The sequence below is a fragment of the Phalaenopsis equestris genome, unplaced genomic scaffold (genome assembly GCF_001263595.1).
Source record: "Phalaenopsis equestris unplaced genomic scaffold, ASM126359v1 Scaffold000134, whole genome shotgun sequence".
NCBI classification, from domain to species: Eukaryota; Viridiplantae; Streptophyta; class Magnoliopsida; order Asparagales; family Orchidaceae; genus Phalaenopsis; species Phalaenopsis equestris.
Window position 1 is genome coordinate 1,354,409 of NW_018164576.1, and position 26,393 is coordinate 1,380,801.

The 26,393-nt window shown below is 34.2% G+C and overlaps 1 protein-coding gene across 1 annotated transcript; it reads right to left on the reverse strand.

Moving 5' to 3' along the window:
- Positions 1-1,389: 1,389 nt before the first annotated feature.
- On the reverse strand, positions 1,390-24,456 carry LOC110021357 (developmentally-regulated G-protein 3). The gene is made up of 10 exons (XM_020719817.1): positions 24,222-24,456; positions 23,861-23,914; positions 22,751-22,924; positions 22,357-22,428; positions 9,232-9,291; positions 8,740-8,849; positions 2,445-2,744; positions 2,029-2,220; positions 1,894-1,945; positions 1,390-1,812 (listed from the first exon to the last, which is right to left on the reverse strand). Exons 1-10 carry the CDS (start codon positions 24,261-24,263, stop codon positions 1,762-1,764), a joined length of 1,107 nt encoding a protein of 368 aa, XP_020575476.1. The 5' UTR covers positions 24,264-24,456; the 3' UTR covers positions 1,390-1,761.
- Positions 24,457-26,393: the final 1,937 nt, after the last annotated feature.

The window sequence follows — 26,393 nt, forward strand, 5'->3', positions numbered from 1 at the left end:
CATCATAGAGTTCTTTGAAGTTTCTTACATCTAAATAGGTATTACGGTCTGTCGTCCAGAGGGCACTAGCTCAAGGGAGGAACATATATGAACGGTCAATTGAAGTTTTCATGGAGTTGATCAACAACGACATGAACATGGAGTTCCCTACTTCCTAAGCTACATACACCGGGTCAGTCTTTGGAGGCACATGAATCATACCTGTCAGAAGATCGAAATTCTCACATTCTTTGATGAACAAAGACACCACTTGGGATCATTTGAGAAAATTATTTCCGTTCAGCTTATGGTTGGTGATTAAGAAGTTCATGTAATATTTCGGTCATCCGTATTATGGAGGGATTGAGATTGGTGTCGAACCTCTGGTGGACTCAAGTACAGTGTCAGAAAGAGGCTAAGTGATGGAAAAGTTTTCCATGATTCCTACTGAGCCAAAGGTAATGTTGAGTTATTGAGACAAAAGAGTGTTTCAACTGCTGGAGAGAAATTGGATTGGTTGGTTCTCGCAGCGGAAGTCACGGGAAGAGCGAGCTGGGAAGAATCAAGGGAAGAGCGAGCTGGGAAGAATCAAGGGAAGGTAAGCCGGGAAGAAAAAATGCTACAGTATACTTGGTTATCGCATTAAGAGTTGAAGAATCGTAGGAAGACAAGCCATGAAGAAGAACCGGCTGGGAATATATGCGTGAGGAGCAGCAGTGGGAGCCCAGCTAGGAAGAACCGTTGCAAGAATAGCAAGAACCAGATCAGGCCAGCTGGAAGGAGATTCGATTGGCTAGAAAAAGGCCCGACAGCTGCTACGATTAGAACCATGGCTCTGATACCATGTGAATTTTAGAAACTAGAGCGGCATAATATTATTGATAGAATGAGGGGTATTTAAACCCAATTACAATAAACCCAACAAAAGAAAAAAAAACAAAATAAAACAAATAAAAAAGAAATAAAACTAAATAAAATAAATGGGAAATATATAATAAGAAAATAAAAACTAATAATAAGCAATAACGACTAGGGTTTGTCATGTTCTAATAATGATGAATGACTTCTTAAATGATACACAAAATGACAAATTTACCCATTAAATATTTCGGTCAAGCCTTATCCATACCTTTTCTTCATGATATTTTTTGTTAATTTTATTACTTGTCATAAAAGTACATTTTCTAAGCTTTCATCATTTAAAATTATTGAGTTGTAAATAGCCAATAAAAGATTTTAAAATGAAGAACACTTGTGTTAAGGATATTCTAACCCAAATTTAGTCATAGTGAATTTCAATATCATTGAATTTACTTTGACATGAGTGTAACCAAAATTTGACTGATTACTCATGTATTGTGATCATGCCAAAACTAATTCAACGATTTTGAGATGCATTGTAACCAAACCAAATTGTTGCCTTTTAAAATGGTAATCCAAAAACATTTTGTTAGCTTGTTATTCTCAAATCCAAAACTGTTACCAGCTCCAAACTGTCCACCATATGCTATAACAATACAAGGCTCATGCATTGCAGGAGAAACATTAACGTCATAGCAAATGTTCATATAAACGCAAATAAAGGACAAACCTAAACGATTCAAAGCACCATCAATATTAAAAAAATATGCACTGGACCTGATCAGGCTGACATCCAGAAATATATACGCAACGGAAACCCAGATTATCAGATTTGATTCCAGAACTCACCGGTCTCTTGCTCATATTGCTGCTGCTGCAAGCTAATTCAGTGCATACTCTATTGGAATCTTCAAGTTTTTCTTATACTTTCTTTATAATTTGAACGACGTCTTCATCCTCTAACTCATGTTCCTACATCAGGCATTGCAAGCTTTAGTAAACAATGTGGCCAACATCACAGAAAGGATAAGCCGAGTTAATAAGACATGTTACCCTCCCAACCCGCTGAGGTTTATGTTTGGCGCTTGACCCCCATACCAGAGAACTGGACAGTTCACAGATACATGAATGAGCAAAGAAAAACTCATAAGTGGTAGCTCAAAAGTTGACTAATGTGACTGCACTCACTATTTAAACTGCTTGAGCATGTCTTTGTGAATCTTATTGCAGAAGTCTTCAACAGTTCTTTTCTTTGAGGACAAGATTACAGGATCCTCGTAATCTGGATTCATTCCTTTGGGCTTGGTGTATATGCGAGTTAGATTAAGATACTCCCAAATTTTCTCTAGCAGGCCATCAAGATTCCATTCTAGATGGGCGCTACATAAGAAAATACATGAGATTAATATACATTAAAGGTTATCTTCAAATTTATATCAATATCTACATATATATAGATGCATGCATGCATGCATGGATGTATGTATGTGTGTGTATATATATCTATATATATATATTATATATATATATATATATTAATTTTTTATGAAAATAACAAGGCAAGAGAATATTCATGCGATAAGGAGCAATATATTCCGCAGTACCTGATTGGACAATAATGAGGAAGCTTGTCTAAAATCTCCAGCTCTTCAAGTGTTATTTGGTCAATCTTGTTCACTACATAGATACAAGGCGTATAAATTCGACTTCCTTCGATAACGTCTATAAGATCGTCAGCAGTAGCATCATATCGGAGGGTGATGTCTGCATTATGAATCCTATATTCACCACAGATTGCTTTCACAGTTTCAAGGTCCAAGTGTGTGTTTGTAACTGTTGATGTAAGATTGATGCCACCCTTGTCCTTCTTTCTAAAAGTCAAATTCGGTGGTTCTTTATTCAACCTGTAAATAGTCATACAAGCAGCAAATTATATAGATTATATGAAATGAATAAAATCTATTGTTAACCGAACTCACATTTCATAAGAAGCTGCCTCTTCACTTCAGACAGCAGTACAGAAAAAAAACAAACACGACTTCACAAAACGTCTGATGCAGAATAAGAGCAATGTTAAATGAAATTTTGTGAGTTTATGTTGTTAAAAATGGTGGAAAAACCATCAAAAGTAAATCCAGTTATTTCACAAATATTTTGAGTAAATGATTCAATCAAAAATCCCTCATTGGAGATGAAATTACAGCTATATCACAGCTTCCTGGCAGGACCCCCATAAAAATAAAGTGAAAAAACAATCTTCGTGACAGCTCAAAAACTAAATCATGCGACCTATAATTCAATGCAACGAGATGGAGCAAAATAAGCATTGCGGCATGCTCGAAAATAATCATGAGCCAGTTGTGTGGTTTGAAGAAGATAGCTTTAAACTCAGGCTCGCTTCCTTCAAACGCATAGTCAAGGCTCAAGAAATAAAACAACTAATCTTACCCAACCGTTACAGTCCCCATGAAGAAACTCCAACTGTCAAGGGAGTGTTAATGCCCAATCCAATGAAATGGGTTCGAGAAAGAGAACATGGAATCATCAGATCCCCAAGGACAAATAACCAAGAATCCACCGGGGCAGAAGTAAATCTGAGAAGAACATGAGGGGAAGAAGGTCCAATGGGAGTCCTTTTATCTTGCCACTTTAAGTATATAAACATTTAGGTTAATGATGTTTTCATAATTTCGCAAACTATAGATCTAAAGATAAACCATGCTATCTCTCAGTTGTGGGCTAAATTAAAATGCTCCTTAACAAGAATACTTTGATCCTTCAATCAAACAAACGGTGAAAACCAAGCCAAATCACAATTACAGTTATTGTTAAAAATGAATCTAATATCAGCGAGTACAGCGGCTGCCTTTCAGAAAGATGATTTGATCTATTCATCTTCTTAGAAACCTCAATAAAGTTGGGTACCCTCCATATTAAGCGTAGAATTGGATAGTTCTTTTAAATTTAATGAAGTTGGGGATAATCTCCATATAAATAATTGAATTGGGTAGTCTACCTTCATCAGGTAGAGCGAGTTTATAGTTTTTAGGAGTATGAAATAAAGTGGAATCAAAGGTCTGATAAATCAAGATACAAACTTATTTCAACTCAAAAGTTAAATCTCTAAGTGTATCAATAGCTTGGTATTTTCATACCAATACATTTTTAACCTATTTGATATGACACTAAACCTAATATTCTCCTGTATTTTAACAATCTACCCCTCGAGTGAGAGCTCTCCACATCAGTTATCACTTACTCTCAAACAAACACATTTCTTTTTCATTATCAAATATCATGAACCAAGAGCTTACACAAGAATGAGTAACTGTTTAGAGATCACCGGCTTTTGAGTTTTGTTAAACCATCATACTTAAAAAACAAACAAGAGGCATGGAAACCATGAACAGCACTATTCACATGTAACCAAAAAAATCATTGACTCTTGAGACCACTTTTCACTTCTGAAGGTCCTCCTTCCTAACATTGTTAAACTCCTTTTTTGTACATGATGACTTCATTAAAATAAACAATAATACTTGAGATATTCTTTCAAGTTTAATCACATAGAATTTATAGTTAAAAATCATCAATTTATTATCCAATGAAATAGCATTTTACAAATTTGAGATCTAGCTCATCTTTATCAATATAGTTTGCATGCACATAAGAAAGACAATACAAACCTTTAAATGAGAAATGTTAACCTCCTTGTCAGTCCAAAACTCTTCATATTCTCGTAGCATAGAACTGAGGGTCCTCCATCATTCCAATAATTAATAGTGCTCATTAACCCACCTACAAAATTATGGGCAATCCGGCATGTAATCTTATGGCTTTAGCGCTTTCATTTTGAATTTTGTTCAAGTGTTCAACAATTCCATTCCATTATGGTGTTGTTCTTTGAACTGCCCTTCTCAAGAATTAAACAAAAATTGAGCAAAAATTTCTAAGAATTAATACATTCTCATACATGATATGATCTTAAGCACTTTATCTTTGCAATGAAATCATTTTTCGCAAGGCTGTTTTATTTTAAAAATAAGCAATTACATCATATTTACTTTTTTAAGAAATAAATCCATACATTTATATTGAGACATCAATAAAGATGACTTAGTGAAGTCACCAAGTGATCATTAGGGATCGTCCTCAAACTTTAGCATACATAATTTCAACGTTTTGCATTTTAGATTTCCTTCAAGATAGAGAAAATAATTAATTTTTTATATAATTTCCAGAAATAAATCATTAAAAAACTAAAATCCAAATACTTCAAATTTGATAAGTTACTTTTTGAATCAACATCATCTATTTCTCACCTTTTAAGTCTCGATCTTTGATGCCATGTGTATGAATCAGTATTTCAATTTATTATTGCTCCCATTATTTTAGTTTTGATGTCATTTATAGTTCGTAATTCTCATTCTCGCAAGAAATCAACATAAAATTATTAATCACCTCCCAAGTTGATACAGGATCTGTCAGCCTGCAAAACCATGAAACCAAAAGAAATTCTGTGATACAAGATTCCACATATAACGGAATCACGATCCCGTGATCACAGTTGCAGAACATGTCGTTGGACCTCGCCGATTTCATTATATTTTCAACATGGTTCTTTTCGTTTCGATTTATTTCCTATGCCTTATCTCCTATATTTTTTATTTGTAAATAGAGTTTTTACTTAAGAACTATTTATATGTTGTTATATTATGATTGAAGGCTTTTGACTATTGTCATGTTATTTAGAGATGTTTTCTCGAGAATTTCTTTGTTGGAGCACTGCTTCTTTGGATTTTTTTCAAGCAGTATATGTAGCCTGATAGGATCAAATTGGTGATCTCTCCTAGACTTTTGAAGGTCTCCTTCGTCATCCAGCTTGCACCAAACTGGCAGGAAAACCGTTATTATCATTTTTGGTTCGTTGTCTTGCTTTCATCCGCGCCGGAATTTCAGCCGCCATCCATCCTCCTTATCCCTTACCCCTCCTACAACTTTCCTAACGTCTTTTTGCATTCACAAATACATTTAAAAACCCTAGAACTGTATCACAAGTATTAGTAATGAAGGTCAGTTATATCATTCTTCACTAGTTGTTCAACGATGATCATATTCTTCTTTAAGCTTTAAAAAATGTCTCATCCTATGAAGCTTCCACCTAATTGTATTGACAGTTTTTTATTTGAACATCACCAACAAACATAAAGCTTATATTATCATCTCCATGATAGAAATTTTCACATATAAACTCATTTGGTAAAATAGAGTGAAAATACACACCTAAGTTCAAGATCCATTAATCCATTAAACTCAATATTGATGATTAATGCATCATGAATATCTTTTGTAACAACATTCAAAGACTCTTCTTTTTTGTTCACCTTCTTCTCTATGAGAAATTTATTTTCATATGCCCAACCTTGACAAAATGTCAATATGCACCATGACAATATGCACCAGTGCAACTTTTAACTTGGACTTTTTGACAAGTATGTTGGCCTCTTTGAGAATTGGATCCCCCTCAATTGTACCTTAATTTGTGGTTCCTCTTATTTCAAGATTCAAACTGGACAAAGGGAGAGTCAAATCTTAATTCTCAACTTCATATGCCCCACTTAAAATTATACCTCAAACATCACTTAGTTTACTTAGTAGATAGATGATTAAAACAATGATTGCATGACAATTTCGCTTGCAATTGTGCCCTAGCTCTCCAAAATTGATAACAAAAGCTTATAGCATAAACATCATCATTGAAGTTGAACTTAATAAAACTCAATTTAAAAGTGATCAAAACTTGTTGATATGTTATACAGTAGAAGTATCTTCTTACACCTTGGGAATATGGGATTAAATAACATTCTCAAATATATTGTTTGATGCAAATGGCTTCTCACACAAAATTAAAAATACTTTTATCATTCTAATTGTAACCTTAAATGGTGTGTTGAAGGGAATATTCTTGGTAAATGATAGAAATACAAATCCTAACACATTTGTCTAGGAGATCCCTACCACGATATACCTCTAGTCATGACTATTAGCTTTACCTTGGAAATGGAATGGTACATATTTAGCTAAATATATGGCAGCCTAACAACAAAAACTGCCAATCATCTTGTTATTTTTCTAATTCTTTCAATATGCTGTTTGGTCAATCCATTCCCTGCCAACCTCATAAATTGTTATATATCATATTTCTATCATGAATTAGGCCGATATGATTTGTAGTTGTGATAACCAACTGATTAAAAAATATACTATTAAACTTGTTAGTGTATCCAAATTCGCACCAAAATAAGCCACAATGAAGCCCTGTAATTTTTCACAACCCTTAGTAAATTGTAGTGATGTTTTTGTAGTATCCAAATAAAGCAAAATCCACTTCATCTCCTCCAAATGCACCTTTCCTAAATTTTTCGCAGTATTGAACTATGAAGGTATAGTGCACGCTATAGCATACATTCATAAAACAATTGCTGGGCATAAAAAATTGGGTAATATATTCTATCTCCTCATTAGTTTCATGTGATAAATTCTTTCAGTTTAAAGCGGCAAACTAAGAAAATACATACAGACTTTGCATATGATATATTAAATATTTTTAATATATTATCAGTAAAATCAACCAGAAGAAGTGTCAATGCACCAGCATATTATTTAATAAAGAATTATAATCCAAAAAATTTCCATTGCCACGCCCCAGTTTTTCATTTTTGGCAATTATTTTTTTATTAATAATTAAGAGGGAAAAACATAATAATCATAATTCTAAGCTTGTTCAATAGCCACTCAATTTATAAGTTGATGTTTAATATTGTGATTATGTATTTTTAATTAAATATTGAGGGTGTAAACATACATATATCATTTTGAGCCAAGCTAAATATTATACGTATGAGGCAAGACAATGTCCTCAAATATGGCAAGTTGGCACCCTCATTACCAAAAATAAATGCCAAAAATATTTGTTTGTTCATTGCATATGGCATTCATTGCCCAATTCTCAATTTTCCACATTAGAATGCGCTAAAAAAGTGATTTTAGGATTAAGTAATATTGATAAGGTAGCCACCTTCAAGCATGCTATGTATTTTGTAAGATTGTAGTTCACCTGTGCTAATTGAAATCACCACTTCAGCCATATTTTCCTAGTCAAATTTCACAGCACTAATATATAGATCATTCTCAATTAAGAAAACAAAATTATAATCATAAAATCGTAGAAAGACCAACAACCTCTTTGACACTGCCACCTATAACCCATTCTCCTTCAAAAATTAGCCACATCAACTTCTTCACCAACTTCTCCCTTTTTATAGAAGCTGTTGCTCAATATGTTTTCCTCCCTTTGACCTCTCAACAAACTCCCATAACCCATATAAACGTTGCCATCAAATTCCATAAGAGGATCAATAAAACTGGCAACCTAAAAGTTCCGTGGCTTAAGGTTCATGGTTTCAGGCTCAATCCATCACCTCTGACCTCTATCGGAACTCCAAAGGCCACCCGCAACACTTGTCACTGTCCAAATAGCTTGCCGCAACCATCCTCCATCTCACATCAATACTCAGACGTGACTTTAAATACAGATTAACAAGTAATCATCAAGAAAGATATCTCTAGCATGTGTCAGCACATATCTTAATTTTTTTATTTATTATTTAAATTCATGCCAAAAAGCATATTTAAAAATTATCAATGTTATATTTGCAAGAACATAGATGCATTTAAGTAGAGAAACAAATATGTTAATCCTAGAAAGTATTCTTGCTCTTTCTTGGAAAAATGACAAAAATCTAGAAAGTTAAGTATTCTTGCTCTTTCTTGGAAAAATGACAAAAATATATAAGGATACCAAAATGACGGAAGCCACAAATATCAAAGAAACCTTACCTTATGCCAAACCCTTCAAGCTCTTTTTCAATAATACGTTTGTGAGTTATTGGCTTTATAGCATCCAGAACAATTAAAATGCAATTACATGTTCTAGCAGTGCTGATTACCTGGATAGTAATAATCAACGGTTCAGATTCATAGGAGCATCATATAAAATGCAAAGCTAGCTCCACACAATATTAAAGAGGGAAAGACTTGGGCTTCAAATGTTAATTTAATGGGGATGCAATGCAAACAGCTAAAATTAAGTGTATTCTTGGTGATTGCTGATATGATAGCAGTTTTTGGGGGTAAAGGAAAATTGGTAGGGCATTTAAAAGAGCAAATTACGGAGACGGCTCAACTCATGCACACATGCATGTCTGTGCATCTCTTTACTGGTCAGAGCTCTAATTTAATGCCAAAAGCACATTATTCAAGATAAATGTTACCAAAGAAATACCTGGTGCATCTTCATCTACTATTAGGAAAATAACTTCATATGGTTACCTGCCTTCCTCTTCCCTTTCCATCCTTTGCGCCTTCAATGATCCCCGGAAGATCCAACAACTGAGATACAAATACCAAATTGAGAACAAAATATTAGATTGAAGAAAAGCAGAAACATCAGCATCACAGATTAAAAATATATGACTACAGAAGTTAGGAAAAAATATGACAATAAATATCAGAAAGTACTTAAATATCAACATTATAGTTGATCGTTGCTCAACAATCATTATCATCATAATTAACCTTATCTCAAACAATATGAATTCATATTTTCCATTCATTCCCATTGAGTGTTACCTAAACCGTAAAAAAACATGATCTTCACAAATCATTTTGATCTTCTGCCCATGCTATCTTGGGCCTATCCCTTCTTCTTATCCTCCAGCACTATTTTCATCTGCTCATCTAATTAGAGTGCTATTTTCTACTTCTAGTTATATACATTCAAATCACATAAATATAATTTCAATTATCTTATCATTAATAAATGAATCAAATGATGTTCTAGTTATTCATCTAAAAAAATCAATAATTAATTTATTCTTCGTAATTTAGCTATACAACTACTTAAAATTCTCATTTATACCACGCCTATAAGGCCTGGAAACTAAATTAATTAATAAACTCAATGGGAAATCAACACTTTCCATTATCTCTACAATATAAGATTCAACACCAACTTATAAAAACTTTTATCATAAGGCTTTCCCTGACTTAGGTTAGCAAAAGAGGCACAAAATGAGAGAAGACCTAATAAAATGTTTAGCCTAAAAACATGGGTTAGCCTACCCTATGCAAGCAAAGGACGGAAAACTGCATAACAATTCCAACGATTAACATACACAAAATGCCATAACTCCTAATCCTAGTGATTGGAACTGATTGAGTCAAATAAGTGATGTTTTATCAAATAATTGATGAGGTGCATCATTTAATAGAGAATGAGTGTGTTTTGCAACACGATCAAATCCAAAGTACCACCAGTGCCCATAAGCTTTTGATTTAATAAAGCAAGATAATGCTTAAAACATATTTTGCTAGACTTCTCTAATAAGCACACTTGTATATTTATAAGAAGACCCTTCTTTCCTTTTTTATCAAAAAATAAAGAATGACTATAAGAAAAGAAGATGGAAACCATTTTTTGAATATGAAGGATTTGAAGTAAAGCTACTTGTAAGTAACTCTTTTTCCATTCTCATCCTCTCGTTCTCTCCCATATTAAAGCTAGTCTTGGTATTAGTTATTGATGCTCTAAGTGAAATAAAATGAAGCATAAATGAGAGAAATGTAAGTGCAAATCATGCTTAACAAGTTAAAACCCATGAGCTTGAAAATCACTAGCAGAAAGACCCTCATAAAACAAGAGTGAATTACTAACTTATAGGGCTGTAAACAAGCCGAGCTTGAGTGAGCTCAGGCTTGGCTCGTGTTCGGCTCATTCTAAACTGCTCGTGTTCGAAATCAGCTCATGAAAAATGTGTTCGTGTTCAGCTCGATTTCAATATTCGTGTCCGTGTTCGGCTCAAAATTGACTCGTTAAAATTAAATTGAAAAAAATAGATGTAAAGTGTTGGATTCAAACCTAGACCAAATGTATGGAAAAAAATGCACATAACCACATTACCACACGAGCTATTGCGATTTAAATTTAGATATAAATATATATATAATATTATTATATAAATAATATATGTAATATATTATTATAAAATAATTATATATATATTTTTTTTATTTCGAGCTAAAACAAGCCGAACACAAGCGAACAAAGAGTTGTTCGTGTTTGACTCGTTTATAATTCGAGCTTTAAAAACTTGTTCGTTTTCGACTTGTTTAGTCAACGAACGAGCAGAACAAGAGCTACTTAATGAGCCGAACGCGAGTTGTGCACGAACAACGAGCTTTTTTGACAGCCCTACTGACTTACAAGAAGAAGAAGAGGAAAAAAAAGAAGAAGAAGGTGAGATTAATACAACAACATTAAACCACAAATTTGAAACTTTGTAGAAATATATAAAGATAATAATTGATGCATTGTACGTTAAAAAGAGCAGAAGCACAATCTCTCCCTCCCAAAGGAAGAATACTAATGTTATTGAGCCTTACTGGCAGTAGGAGAGGACTTGACATGTATTAAATGGATCGCTCCACTGCTTCAAAGAAGGGAAGATCAAGACATCAGAAGTCTAATTCCATGAACTGCCAATTATTGACCTAAACCATATGGTCTAGCCATAATCAGCGCCGAATGGTCAAACTATGGTTAAACCAGTCCAAATAAAGGTCAAGAAGCCCGGATCCATGGCTACAAAAATGTCAATTTCAAGGTTGTGCTAGTTTTTACAAAATCTTTGATACCATTATGTATGAGCTCTTCTTGACTAGACTTAATGAAGCAACGTTTGTGTTGGTTTGTGAAACTGTCACATGGAGCCATAAAAATTGAACAAATTTGGAAGTGCAATAGGCATCAAATTTCTCAAACTCCCCAAACATGTGAAAGATAAGTCAGACCTAGTTTTTTTTACACAAGCTCTAGATAAGTCTCTGAAAGACTAGCACCTACTTCAACCATGACAAGTTAAAGGCATGTGATCCAAGCAAACAGATTGCAAAACATACCTTGATCCAAATTTAAAGGACAAAATATTCAAGTTTGGAGTCAATAAAAATTCTCTAGAGACTATGGTCTACTAGCTGGACAGGCAGACAAATATATGAATTTAGAAATGTTGAAGATGTCCAAATAGATCTTTTAGCCAATTGGATTGGCAAGTGTTGATTGAAAAGGTTGGGAAAAAAAAAGACTCTCAAACAAAGAACGATGAAGAATGATCAACAGCAAACCTAGTGTTGTCTTTGTGCCCACCAGTCATTAGCCTCCCCTGCAACATATGATAGATCGCCCCATTTTATAGTGGTAGCAACTATACATAATCTAAACTGTATCAAATAGCCAGAAATTATGAAACTTCCTACTAAGATGTGAATCCAAAAAATTATTTCATCATAAAAAATGCCATGGGCATGATAGTGATAATAATATTCAATGGAGGGCTCTCGTGAAGTAGCATTTAACCGAAAGACATTTGTAGAAGTATCACTAGAAACAGAAGGATCCAATTCATGACATGATTAAGTTGAGCTAACCAACAGACACCAACTTGACAGAGGTAATCGTAATAGAGTCAATTAGGAAGCCACAAGACAAAGCAATATATGTTTGCTAGACCACTCAAATGTAAATTATCATGCAATAATTCACCAATCGCGGCATTCTTAGACAATATTTAATATTAACAGGAAACTTTTTTAATGATTATATTATTATTCTAACTTTCATTAATAATTTTGAAGTATGTGGAATACTTATAGACCTTAGTAGATCAGTAGATGTAATGTCCTCGGTCATTTTTGAGAAATTGAATACAAATAAAAGCAATCTAAGGGCCTCGATGCAACATGTTATTAGGATTTTTAATGTGACAACATGAATCCAAGTGTATTGAAACTTTGAATATGTCATGGGAATATTATAGAGTATTTGTCGTTGGAGTAATAGAATTTCATGTCTACCGACTTCATCAAAGCACAATGCCAACTTGGAACTTGCACCTCAAAATCTTTCAAATTGCATTCACAACATATCCTTTAGCCACGAAATTCCTAAGATCAATGAGAATTGGCATCGAAATGGAAGACTTGGTTCAATCAATGATTTGTTAGATGGTCAAAATGAAAGCTCAAGGGTAATTATATATATTGAAAGCCAAAAGAAAGGATCGAGATCGTGGAGTTAGATCCAAACTCAAAAGACCAAGAACAATGACAAACAATCTAATTAATAAAATAGATGTTGGAAGAGCTGATAGACAAAGAAAACATTGGGAAAATTATTAAAATTTACTCCCCAATAAAAGTTAAATTCCAATCCAATTTAACATGCAAAGTAATGGATGTGTTTTCCTTAAAATTGCTTGAAAGAGTAACAAGTCATCCACTTCAAGAAAACCCAAAAATCAAGTCAATTAAATAGAAAATGTCGTAAAAAGTTAAAAAAAAAAAAATTAGCAATACAATTTCAAAGGTTATAATATAATGACAAAAAATTTTGATAATTATAATATAATGACAAAAAATTTTAATAAGTTCTGCAAAGAAGATGGGCTAGATAGATCTATTATTTCAAGTTGAATCGATTGGTGTTGATCAATCATCTTTGGTGTCAAATAATTTGTCCTTGATGTTAGATTGTTAGTTAACTCATGAGCACAGACTGATCGACCGAGTGATAGCCGATAATCTTGAAGTGGTCAGCAAGCTTTAAGTGGTTGATAGCCAACTAGCTTGATTAGGCTAGAACTCGAGACTTATACTCAAGCGAAGCCACCTAGTAGGATTTATATGAAACATATTGAGCTATATGATAATCAATGTAACCATGAGACACGCGTTAGTATGGAGTGGCCAGTCAAATTGCGAGGCATAATTAAGGGTTATCTAATCAAGCTATGAAACTAAGCTAAAAAAATAAGAGAGCTATGCTGGTGATGTGCAACTACAAAGAAAAGGACTATGTAACCTCCAAGTAAGGATTGTGTGGCCTAAGAGGGGATTGTGTGACCCCGAGATGATAGGAGAGCTATACGGACAATACATGAGAACTAGGTGGCCTCATAAAGTAATGTGAGAGCCCAAGATGACAGGAGAGCTATGTGACCTACATTCAAAGACTATTAAATCTCATAAAGGATTGTGCAGCCTAAGAAGATTGGAAAATTATATGACTACCGTAATAAAGTTTAGATAATTATGAAAAAGAGTGGGGATTAGTGAAGTAAATAAGCCTAATATGTTGAGCCTGTAAGAATTGTGAGACCTCTACTAAATGTTTATATGAGTGATAAGACTAGGCATGATTTACCCCTAATAGATGGGTCTTTGAGTAGTTTGTTAAGTATGCAAATGACTAGTGGCCAGCTATTAAATACTTGTTAAACATGTGTGGCATGATTAGGTTACCTGAGCAGACCCAGATGATAAGTTTTGTAACTTTAAATGTGCAGAGAACAGAAGGTTGATTGGATAAAGTTAATTAGGCATAAAAAAATAAATTTGTGCCAACTAAGTGTGATGATTGGTCAAATGATTGGAAACCAGATAAAACTTTTTGGTGAGGCAAGCAAGTCATTCCAGTCGAGCATGACCAATCAGGCATGTAAGAGCATTTGTATTTAGGCGGATTGAGAATTAGAAGTTGATTATTGGTATGAATCAAAACTCAAGCAAAAAGATCACATCTTTATCAAAATAGTAAAGCCCAATTATGGTGGTATTCACTTTGACAATCTAAATGAATAAACCCTACTAATGGTACTAATAGGAAAAAGCATTCCACAAATTAGTAGTCAGGTGCAAAATCATCAATTATGACAGTTAATTCCAAGATGTTAGAAAAGAGCATCCTCTAAGAGAGTATCACTTTTCTAAACTGATTGAAAATGAGATTTATTAGCCACATGTGTCAAACGTAGTCTAGAAGGGAAAGATAATGTTGTAAAAATTAATAGAGTTGGAGATAGAATTATAGCCCTTAAGATTATTATTGATACTAAAATTTTTAATATTATAAGTGTTTATGCTCCTCAGGTAGGTTTAGATACAAGGTCTAAAGATAAATTTTCGAATGGCTTAGAAGACTTAATACAAATGATACCTCTTGAAAAAAGAATTTTTATTGGAGGAGATTTAAATGGACATGTCGGTAGAGTGGTAGATGACTTCAGAAATACTGATGGTGGCTATGATTTTGGAGTAACTAATGAAGAAGGTAGAACTATTTTAGATTTTGCTTTAGCGTGTGATTTTGTTATTACTAATACTTTATTCAAGAAAAGAGATGAGCATCTTATTACTTATAAGAGTGGATCTAATAAAACACAAATTGATTATTTTATTATGAGAAGAAGAGATCGTCGTGATTGTAAAGATTGTAAGGTCATTTCAAGTGAGAATTTAAGTCATCAATCAGTTCTAGAGTTTAAGATTAAGAGTTGCAAAATAAATAATACTAGGACTAATCATCGTAGAATTAGATGGAGAAACTTAAAAGACAAGTAAAATTATTTTTATGAGTAAAATTCAAGATTTCAAAATTTGGGATATTCATGAAGAAGCAAATGTTATGTGGAATAATGTAACAAACACTATTAAACAAGTAGCAAAATATGTGCTTGGAGAATCAAAAGAAAAAGTTTTTATAAATAAAAATAGTTGGTGGTGGAATAATAATGTGCAAGAAAATAAAAAATATAAGGAGTTATGTTATAAAAATTGGTTTAAATGTAAAAGCTTAGAGAATTGAAAAAAATATCAAACGGTCCGCAAGGAGTCTAAAAGAACAATTTGTGACGATAAAAATTCTGCTTTTAATGATCTTTATAATAGATTAGATACTAAGGAGGGTGAAAAATATATGTATAAACTAGCCAAATAAAGAGAAAAGAAAAGTAAAGATTTAACTCAAGTAAAGTGTATTAAAGATGAAAATCAAAAAGTACTTTTCGTACAAAAAGATATTCAACATAAGTAGTCGAGTTACTTTGATAAACTTTTTAATAAAGTTTATGAAAATACGATCGACCTTAGCGATCTTAATATCATGAATAATAATAAAATGTTTCATTTTCACTGTCGCATTAATAAAAAAAAAGTTGATGAGGCTTTAAAGAAAACAAATAGTGGAAAGTCTGTAGGACCTGATGATATCCCAATTGAAGTGTGGAAATATTTGGGAGATTTGGGAGTTTCTTGGCTTACTAGTTTCTTGGGAGATTTTGGAGTTTCTTGGCTTACTAAACTCTTTAATATTGTTTTAAAAAGTAAAAAGATGTCTGAAGAGTGGAAGAAGAGTAGTTTAGTCCCCATTTTTAAGAATAAAGAGAATGTACAAGAGTGTGCAAATTATAGAGGAATTAAGTTGATGTGTCATACTTTAAAGTTATGGGAGAGAGTAATTGAACATAAGTTAAGGCACATCACAAAGATTTCTCATAATCAATTTGGATTTATGTCGGGCAGGTATACTATGGAAGCTATACATTTATTGATATGTTTGACGGAGAAGTTCAGAGATAATAAGGAGAATCTACATTTGACTTTTATTGATTTAGAAAAAGCTTACGATAAGGTTCCAAGAGATATCCTTTGGGAAGTTCTTGGGAAGAGAGGTGTTGATATGACTTATATTCAAGTCATTAAAGATATGTATACTAGAGTTGTTACTTGTGTTCAAACTGAATGAGGATTGACCAAATATTTTCCTATTTCTGTTGGATTACATCAGGGATCGGCTTTAAGCCCATATCTTTTTGCTTTAGTTATGGATGGTCTTGCTGGACATCTACAGGAGGATGTAACTTGGTGTATACTTTTTGTTGATGATATCCTTCTCGTGGATAAAACGAGAGAAAAAGCCCAGGAAAAACTTAAATTATTGAGGTCTACATTGGAGTCTAAAGGCCTTCATTTAAGTAGAACTAAAACTAAATACATGGAATGTAATTTTAGTATTAAGAGCTCTAGTGACAGAACTGTGACTTTGGGTGATCAAATTATTAAAAGGTGTGAACGATTTAGATATTTTGGGTCTGTTATTCAAAGCGATGGTGATATAGATGGGGATGTTAATAGTAGAATTCAAGTTGGTTGGTTGAGGTGGAGGAATGCTTCGAGTCTTTTGTGTGATAGAAAAGTACCGCTTAGGCTGAAAGGAAAATTTTATAAGACGGTGGTGAGACCTGCAATGCTCTATGGCGCTGAATGTTGGCCTTTAAAAGAGAAACATAATAATAAGTTAAGTGTTGCTGAGATGAGAATGATTAGGTGGATGAGCGGCTTTACACTTAGAGACAATGCGAAATGAACATATTCGTGATAGAGTTGGTGTAGCTCCCGTGACAGACCAAATTAGAGAAAGTCGTCTTCGATGGTTTGGTCACATTAAACGTCGATCATCTTATAATCTGATTAGGAGAGTAGATGTTTTAGATTCGACTTGTGTTAAGAAAGCAAAGGTAGACTTAGGAAGACTTTGGCTTATTGTATTAAAAATGATCTTAATTTCCTGCCACTAAATGAAAATATGACACTAAATAGGACACAATTCACTAAATGAAAATATGACACTAAATAGAACACAATGGAGAAAAAAGATTCATGTAGCCGACCCCACGTAGTGGGATTAAGGCTTTGTTGTTATTGTTATTGTTGTTGTTGTTATTGTTGTTGTTGTACATATCCATCCTGAGGCAAACTCAATGTAGTAAGACATGTAGGCTATCAAAAAAGCTCGTCATTCGCGAACCACTCATGTTCTACTCATTAAATAGCTAATGTTTGAATCGTTCAATAAGCAAGAGAGCCAAACAAAAACATATTTTTTGAGCTTGATTTATAAACGAGTTTGCACGAACAAAAATTTGCTCGTTTGTATCTGGCTCGTTTTGACTTGAAATAATTAAATAATAATATTCACTTATATCATTTTTATATTAATTTTTATATGCATTTAAAACATGCTAAATTTATTATTTTTAAAATTATTTGAGTGATGTAATTATAAAAAATATAAGTTTAGATGTTAGATATGCAAATAAATAGTATTTGGGCAGTATGTATGTAAATGCACCTAAAATAGCTTTAGAGTTTAGAGCAGTTCCTCGCCGCAGCAACGACGAGGACCACGCATTACGTAATCTAACACATTCTTTAGTCCCGCATGGGGAACAACAAGAAATTAGTTATGAGAAAAGCTTTTTAAAAGCAAACATTAGGATTTCTAATGAAATTAAAACTTAAACTAAATAGTGCGGATGTAAAACATCTGAAGAGTGTTCAATAAAAATAATTAATTTTATTAATTTAATAATAACAATTTAATTAATTGCTTTCTTTAGTCCCATGAGGCGAGTAATTTAAATTTGAGTATGAGCCGAACACGAACAAAAAAAATAACAAGATGAACATGAAAAAGTCTTGGGCTCACTTAAACTCGGCTAGTTCACACCCCTAAAGACATGAAACATTAGAAATTTGGTGTGTGTTGAAGTGTTGAATGAGTAATTTGTTGGTTAGAAGACTAACAACTAGCTTAACAATAACCAATTTTTTTTTTTCATATATTTAAGAGAGGTGAGTCTTACGTCAAGGAACTATTGCTCCTTTAGAGAGCCTATGGACGCGATCTTCGGAAAATTTTACTTTTTGCTTCAATTTAAATATTGACAACTAGGTCACTCCATAGAGGCTTCCCCTTTCAATGTAAATTATAGAATTGAAGTCTTGACATCTTTGCCAACTAGTAAATTATATCTGAAACTCATTTGATTCCTAATCTCATGACATTTATGAATGCATGTGAAGACATCATCTATGCTCAAAATTGCAGTGCCAATCGATTTGACCACCACAACATCTACAAAGTGGATTTAAGCTTTTCAAGGTATTATTTGTTTCCAATTCCACTATCATTGCTTTCCTCTAATAGGAAGCATGGTGTGACAATTGGTCCAACAACATTACTAGTGAATTTGAGCACAATCTAGAGAAAAGGAGGAATCGAGTTAATAGAGATTGCCATGTTCTCATTGAGAAGATGGGATGGTCCTTGGGGGAACTTTAAGCAAGTCTTATGATGGGGATAAGTGTAATGTTTGAGATAAGCAAGTCACTTCACATCCTAAAACCCATTGTATAAAGGTCTCAAAGATAAAGAGGACATGTGAGCTATAAATACAAATTCTTTAATAAATATAAAAGGAAATCAGTAAGTCTCATTATGCTCTAAAATTTATGTAATGGTTTTCCCCACTTGGCTCAGCACAAAGGCACTCCAATCTAGTCCTAACTCAAGAGAGGATTTAAAAGTGTTCGAACTAATGGACTATCTCAACCCAGCATCTACAGGCAAATAACCAAAAATGTCCTTACAAATTTTAGTAATTAATAGTATGTTACAAGGGCGCTTAGCCTAAGGGCAAATTTGTCTTTCGTACGCCTAAGAGCAATTCAGTCGTTTATTATTATTATTGTTGGGTATAAGTAGTCTTGTTAAGTTTAGGATTAGGGTTAGGTTTAGGCATAAGATTAGGTTTAGATTTTGGGAGAGATTTCCTACCTCTCGAATTGTAGGAATTGGGAGAGATCGTCTACCACCCGAATCGTAGGTGTTTATCTTCGTTTTCTTGTTAAGTTTTTTATTTAGTGCAGAAATATTGTGTTTGCCCTAATTTCTTCCGAAAATGCGTGCTAACTTTGAAATCAGATCGTATCAAATTGGTATCAGAGCAATGATTACTAGGAAATCATCACAGAATCTTGGGCGGTTGTGAGAAACAATCATTGGTTGTGTCGGAACTGACGGAGAAGTGTTGAATGATCTCCTCGTGACCAAAGAAACCTTGTGTTTTGGATAGCTACGCGAGAATTGCAGCGAACAGACACCCGTCTAGGAAGTGTCATCCTCGTGTTCTGGATTGAAATGATGGGACCTGGAAAGGCAGTGACTGAGAAGCGGCCAACCAGACCTAAAAACTAGTGACTTATCTTCCTCTCACGTCATCAACCAGACCGACCTAAAAACTAGTGACTTATCTTCCTCTCACGTCATCAACCAGATACGGTCGCAATCATAGCTACCTGTGAAGACACTGGAGTAGAAGCGACCTATGGGGACCCAAAACTCCCATTATCCTTCGCCTCCTGCGCGACGTTCTCCTCCCCATGGTCTACGGCTACAACGATCGAACCCTGCCAATATAGATTGCGACTTCAATAAGAGGGCCTTGAGGGATCACGAAGAACAGAGATCCAAAAAAGGGCGAGAGGATTGCGATGAACAGAAACCTGAAGAATTGCAGCGAACAGGGACCCAAAGTTTTCATCTTCCAGGGCGACGAATAGAGACCAGAAGCTCCCATCTTTCGGGATCGCGCCAATCTTACAGTCACGGAAAGAGAAGCATCACAGGGATTGCGGTTTACAGAGCCCTAACTAAGCCTTACATTCGCAATTCAAATAGTTCGAAGCTTGAGACGGGATCACGACTACAGGATTCATCTTCGTGTAATAGAATCTAGCAAACAAGTATGATGGCAACAAAGAAAGTAGATGATCTGGAGAAAAAATTGGAGGAAGAGATGAGTCAGATAAAATTTGGGATGGAAGAAAGGTTCGTCAAAATAGATGAGAGGTTGTCTCATATGGAGAATCGATTGAAGGATAGATTCGAGAACATGCTAAAGAGGTTCATTGAGATGTAATCTATGAACATGCCAACAGCTCAATTTACAAACCATAACCAAAGATTAATTGAAGAATATGTAGTAAGATTGAAAGGAAAAGAGATCGAATGTGAGGAATGTGAGGAAAACATCCGCCATCACGAACCTCCTTTCAGGGCTCCGGTTAGGGGCAGATTAGAAATTTCTGATGGAGGTGGTTGGGTCGAAACATGGAGAAGGGATTATGTCAGAGTTTTGGAGAAGCACAAAGAAGAAGAGAGAAAAGCGGGGAGGGTATATGGCTACTGTCAAAGAAAGAAGTTGTGCCCTCGATACATGGAGGAGAGGAAGTTGGGTGGAGAATTTGGAGTTAGGAAGTTGAAGATGTCGATCTTCGAGGGGGAAAACACATGGGTGGGTGCACTAGGTGAAGCGATACTTCGTTGTGAATGGGTTAGAGGAGGGGAGAAACTCATGATGGCAAGATTGTGTTTGGATGGGAAAGCTTTAGCTTGATTTCAGTGGAGAGAGGCTCGATACCTGATTCGTTTGTAGGATTAATTTAAGAACTGTTTGTTGGAATGTTTCAAAGTCATTCGGGAAAGAAACCTACACGAGCAATTCTATGCCTTGACTCAGAAGAGGACGGCCATGGAATAAAGGGACTGATTGGAACTATTGTCGGGACAACTGTGGGGGATTTCTGATGTAAGATTGAAGGATAATTTCATGAAAGGTTTAAAACCTAACATACAGGTAGCACTATGGCTACTAAGACCGTGTGGATTGGGGGAGATGACGGAACTAGCACAGATGGTGGAAGACAAGAACCAGATGCAAAAAGCCAACAAGAGCAACACAAATAGAGCATCATATGGAATGGTTGCAACCATGCCAATTTCAAAAGTTCAAATAGTGGAAGTCCAGAGGGAGGCTGCACGGGACACGAATACTGAACCACAACAGATAAAAACTCAAGCGTCTATCCTGAAAAAACAAGCCAAAGAGTTATGTTTTCAGTTTAATGAGAAGTTTAGTCCAGGACAACGTTGCAAGAATCGAAGATTACATGTTCTCATAGTGCAGAACAAAGAAGCGGAGAATGAAGAAATAGAGACAGCTGCGAGAGAGGAGAAGGAACACTCATTTTTTTCCCACATTGAGCACAAAGTGTCTTTTGAAGGAGAGTATTGTTACGAGGACGCTTAACCTAAGGGCAAATTTTTCTTTTGTATGTCTAAGGGAAATTTAGTTTTTTATTATTATTATTGTTGGGTATAAATAATCTTGTTACGTTTAGGGTTAGATTTAGTCATGATATTGAGTTGTGAGTCATAGGTTTAGGTTTTCAGACAAATTTCCTACCTCTCAAATTGTAGGAATTGGGAGAGATCGTCTACCTCTCGAATCATAGGTGCTTGTCTTTGTTTTCTTGCTGATTTGTTTGATTTAGTGAAGAAATATTATACTTGCCCTAATTTCTTCTAGAAAAGCGTGTCGATTTTGAATTCAGATCATATCACGGTAACAGAAATTCATAACTCCTCTATATTAAAACTGACTAATAAGTGAACTTTCATTAAATAATCCAGAAACTTTGTAAAGGTGTGACTCTTTATAAAAAAAGACCAAGTTTGCAGCATGGTTAGACATTAGGAGTCAAAAACCTCTCTTAAACTGTGGATTCAATGAAGCATGGCAACAAGCTACACCGTATTGGTGCCTGTTAGGAAAAAAAATTCAGAACTTGATACTAGCAACTTTCCATAGAAACTGACAATAAAAATTAAAGGATTTGTAATGAGTAAACAGAAATGTAAACCTGAAGTATTATTACCTGAATTTTTGCACCTCGGTACATAATCACGCCAGGAATGCATGTTAAAGTAGTAAATTCATAGGAGGCAACCTGCCCAATCAATAAAACTAATATAATCAGTATTTTCCAGATTTATAATGTGTTTAACAAAATATCAAGTAGTTCAACATGTTCTTAGGAGTTGTCACATACAAACAGATATCCAGAAATAATTGCAACCATGCTTAAAAATCTTAAGTATCAAAGGAGGGGAAGTGCATAAAGTTTACATTAACTTTTTCAATCTTTTAATAGCCTACTTACATGTCAACGCAATAAAGAGACAGAACAGAACGGAGAGCCATGGAAAGCATAAAAACAAGGATGAAACACCAATAAACTGAAAAGGACAGTTCAAATAGAAGGAGAATACCTCGGAAAAAGTGCCAGTTAACTTGTTAAGTAGTGTTGATTTTCCAACAGATGGAAACCCAACCAGGCCAACGCGTGCATCTCCGCTTTTAGTAACATCAAAGCCTTCACCAGCTCCACCACCGCCTTTTGAAGAAGGCACTAAGAGCTCACGGCGCAACTTTGCAAGTTTGGCCTTGAAAGAAAGTAACACTCATCTCAGATACATATGTCAAACCAAGGAATCAAACAAGGCATTTTTATTTAAAAACTTTAGAATATCCATTTTCTAGCAGGTTATATGACATGAAAACATCATTATGGTTTTATCTCACTATATTTGCATGCTTAACCACACAAACACTGCAATGCATATAACCATCCATGGTGAACAGAGTAACGGGTATAGAATGCAAAATCACATTTTTTCCTTTTTGATGGTAAACCAAAATAAGCCCTAAAAACTCTAGCAATGAAGTCTGAAGATTTTGAACAGATCAAAATACCTTATATTAGCAGATCTGATCAGAAATTAGAAGGGAAAATCATTATTCTTCTGAATCCATAACCGAACAAAAGCAAAAGTTTCATTAGTGTAATTAGTTAAGCTCGAAGTATAACTTCAGCAAAAAACCTTAGATTTTCTTCTTTTTTTTTAGACTGATGAAAAAAATATGGAAAATAATAAACAATTATATAAATTCATCAATAAGCGCATAAAACCAACTTTCTCTCCTAAAATCTAGGCACTAAGATAGGTGGCAAACTGAAGGCTCAAAGTGCAAGTAAAAAGAAATTCATTTCAAGATGCTAAAACAAACCAGTTTGATCAGTCCGAGATTCACCCGGATCAAAAACAAAATCTGCAACTAAAATTAGTGAACAAAACAAAAGAAGAAAACGACAAATAATTTCATGTCATTATTAAAATTTAATGTGTTGCTAGCATGAAATTATGATTATCCATTTTACATAGCATCAATTCACTGACTTTCAAACATTAGGTGTTGGCATTAAACAAACACAATGACAGAAAGAAAAGCAAATTGTGAAATAATCAAATAACTATTATCCAGATATTGACGCTATGGTGGTAGATCTATTATCAGGCAAAAAAACGCATCAGACGCACCTTAAGAAGACCAAGGTGATGAGCAGTAGCTTTGTTTTTCTGCGTCCTGGCCATCTGCATCCATAAATTTGTCATTAGGATCTAAAAAAAGTATCAAACGAGGAAACAAATCTTATGATTATCTATGGCAGAAAACAACATCCCCCATTCCACAGCATCGCGATTTTTTTATGTAATTTCATATTACATTCGCCAAAAACCAATATGGTTCAGACTTGTCCACGTTGAAATAGGTAGAACCTAAATGGAGCTTTACGGAAGGGAGGAGGATAGCGACCGATTCGAGGAGCTCAAAGGAAACAAGCTAGGGTTTGAAAGAATGTATAACTAGGCTCTTTATGGGTGAGAACGAAGAATTTACCTCATCTTCGATGTCTTTGATCTTCTGCATAACTGTAGCCATGGTTTCTGCTGCGAGAACGAGAACAAGGAGCCCTTCCTGGGCTTTGTTTGTGAATCGTCCTCAGAGAGAAGAAGACATCATGCTCTCTAATTGTTGATCTCTTTTTTAGTTGAAACTTTTTCTCATCACTTTCTTCATCATCCAGGTGTAGATTCTTCCATAAAGTCCACAGCTGGTTAATATTAGCTTGGCTTAGGGCTTGGATGAACTTGAATGAATTTGGGCTTAACTTAAATAAATATTAAAATTAAATATAGAACTCCGATTAAACAAACTTAAATTTATCATTGTGTAGATTTGCACATATATTTTTTGATCTTTTGTTGAATTGTTTTCTCATATAATTTTTTTTGTACGCTTTTGCAAGAAAAATCCAATCGTGATCGAGATATTGGGTGATCACAAAAGCTAACATGAGCAAATAAAATAGACACATCAAACCTTATGTCAGTAAGGTTTTCCTATAGCCCACATTTTTCTTTCTTTTTGAGTCATCGGTACACTCTTTTCTAGGGTAGCAGTCTCTATTTATTTTCAAATCGTTTGTACACCTCTTTGTGGGGGTAGGTGGTTCACACTTTCTTTTGTCATTGTGAATGGACATTTAGGCGATTGACATTTAAATAGACAGCAACGTGCTAGGAAAACTTTTGCCCTAGTGACGTGATTTCCTGAGGGGGGCCTGGTACCACAGTGTGGTGCTAGGTCTAAATGACATGTGTGATGTATTTGTTTTTTAAGGTTTGTTTATGCTAAATTTTTTTTTGCAGGTGTCTTAGTAAATGTAGGCTTTCTTTTCCCTTGAATCCTGAGTTAGGATTGTCCTTGTTGGTTGGTTGGGATGCTCAGCATGTCTAAGATGGGCCTTGTTTGAAGATGATGCGAGGATGAACCTCAACGCAAGGATAAACATCAAGAACAAGGATGAACCTCAATTGAATTACATGGTGATGATGAACATCAAAAAGCAAGGATGAAGCCTAATTTGGCGACTGAGCTAAAAGATGATCATCAAATTACTAAAGCATGGAATAAAGACAACCAAAAGCCAAGCCACCAACATAACTTTAGAAAATCTAGGTTGGGTTGTATGAGGGGCAGATGCTCGACAACCCCATTTTCTTTTCTCTTCGCTGTGTGGTGACCCTTAGTCGCCTTCTTTTCATTATTTATTTATTTGACTTATTTTACGTGTTTTCTTGTGTGCTTGCATGCGTGTTAGAGATATTTACTATTTTCCTTGGTTTCTTTCTGTGTTTTAGTGCCTAGTTAGACCTGGCATACCTTAGGCTCTTAGGATGAGATATTTTTCTACCCAACTCCAACTTTAACTTAATTTTTCGAAAATCACAACTTATAACTAACATTTGAACATCACAACACAAAACTTTTTAATTTTAGAGGCATAATTTGGGAGTTTGATTTCTATTTTATTCTTTTAGTGCTTATTGAAGACATTTTTAAGAGTATCATATTTGATTTCTTGTTTTCATGCAGTAATAATGTAACATTCATATTGATTTATTGTTATTTTAGTTTATAAACACTTTTATTCATATTGATTGAGAAACCTTTAATATTTTTTTTTATCTTTTATTCACTTACAAATCTTTTTGATTGATGCTAACATTTTATTTTTTTTATTTTTATTTCCTTTTTAGAGAAATAATAGCTTAAAGCAGTAGAATGTAATATTCAAGGAATCAACATTGCTATTTGCTATAAAAGAAAATTTTAGTCATTTAAATTAGTTATTTAAGTTCACAAATGATCTAAACTTCATGCTATATCTTTGATATTGTACATACTACAACATTATTAATTCTATCTTTCAGGTTTTATTCTTTAAAACTTTTTTTATTTTATGACGCCACCTAGTTCAACTTCCGGTTCAACTCCGATTCAACCATTGAAACTTGAACCTCCTCTTCTACTAGCTCAACTTAAGGCCCTATTTTCTAAAACTTAATTATAAGTGAGAAATTACTAAATTACACATTTATATGTATTTATATATCTAACACTTTGAATTTTAAGATATCACCTTACCTAGAGAAAATATTATATAAGAATAATTAGACTTGTGGACGATGACCTGTATTTAGGGCTGTAAACGAGCCGAGCTTGAGC

Excerpts from the sequence above, each read along its gene's own strand:
- LOC110021357 (XM_020719817.1), bottom strand. The coding sequence starts at position 24,263 with ATGGCTACAGTTATGCAGAAGATCAAAGACATCGAAGATGAG. Across the intron at positions 23,915-24,221 it reads TCAAAGACATCGAAGATGAG|ATGGCCAGGACGCAGAAAAA; the intron begins GTAAATTCTTCG and ends TTATGGATGCAG. Across the intron at positions 22,429-22,750 it reads TAACTGGCACTTTTTCCGAG|GTTGCCTCCTATGAATTTAC; the intron begins GTATTCTCCTTC and ends TTGATTGGGCAG.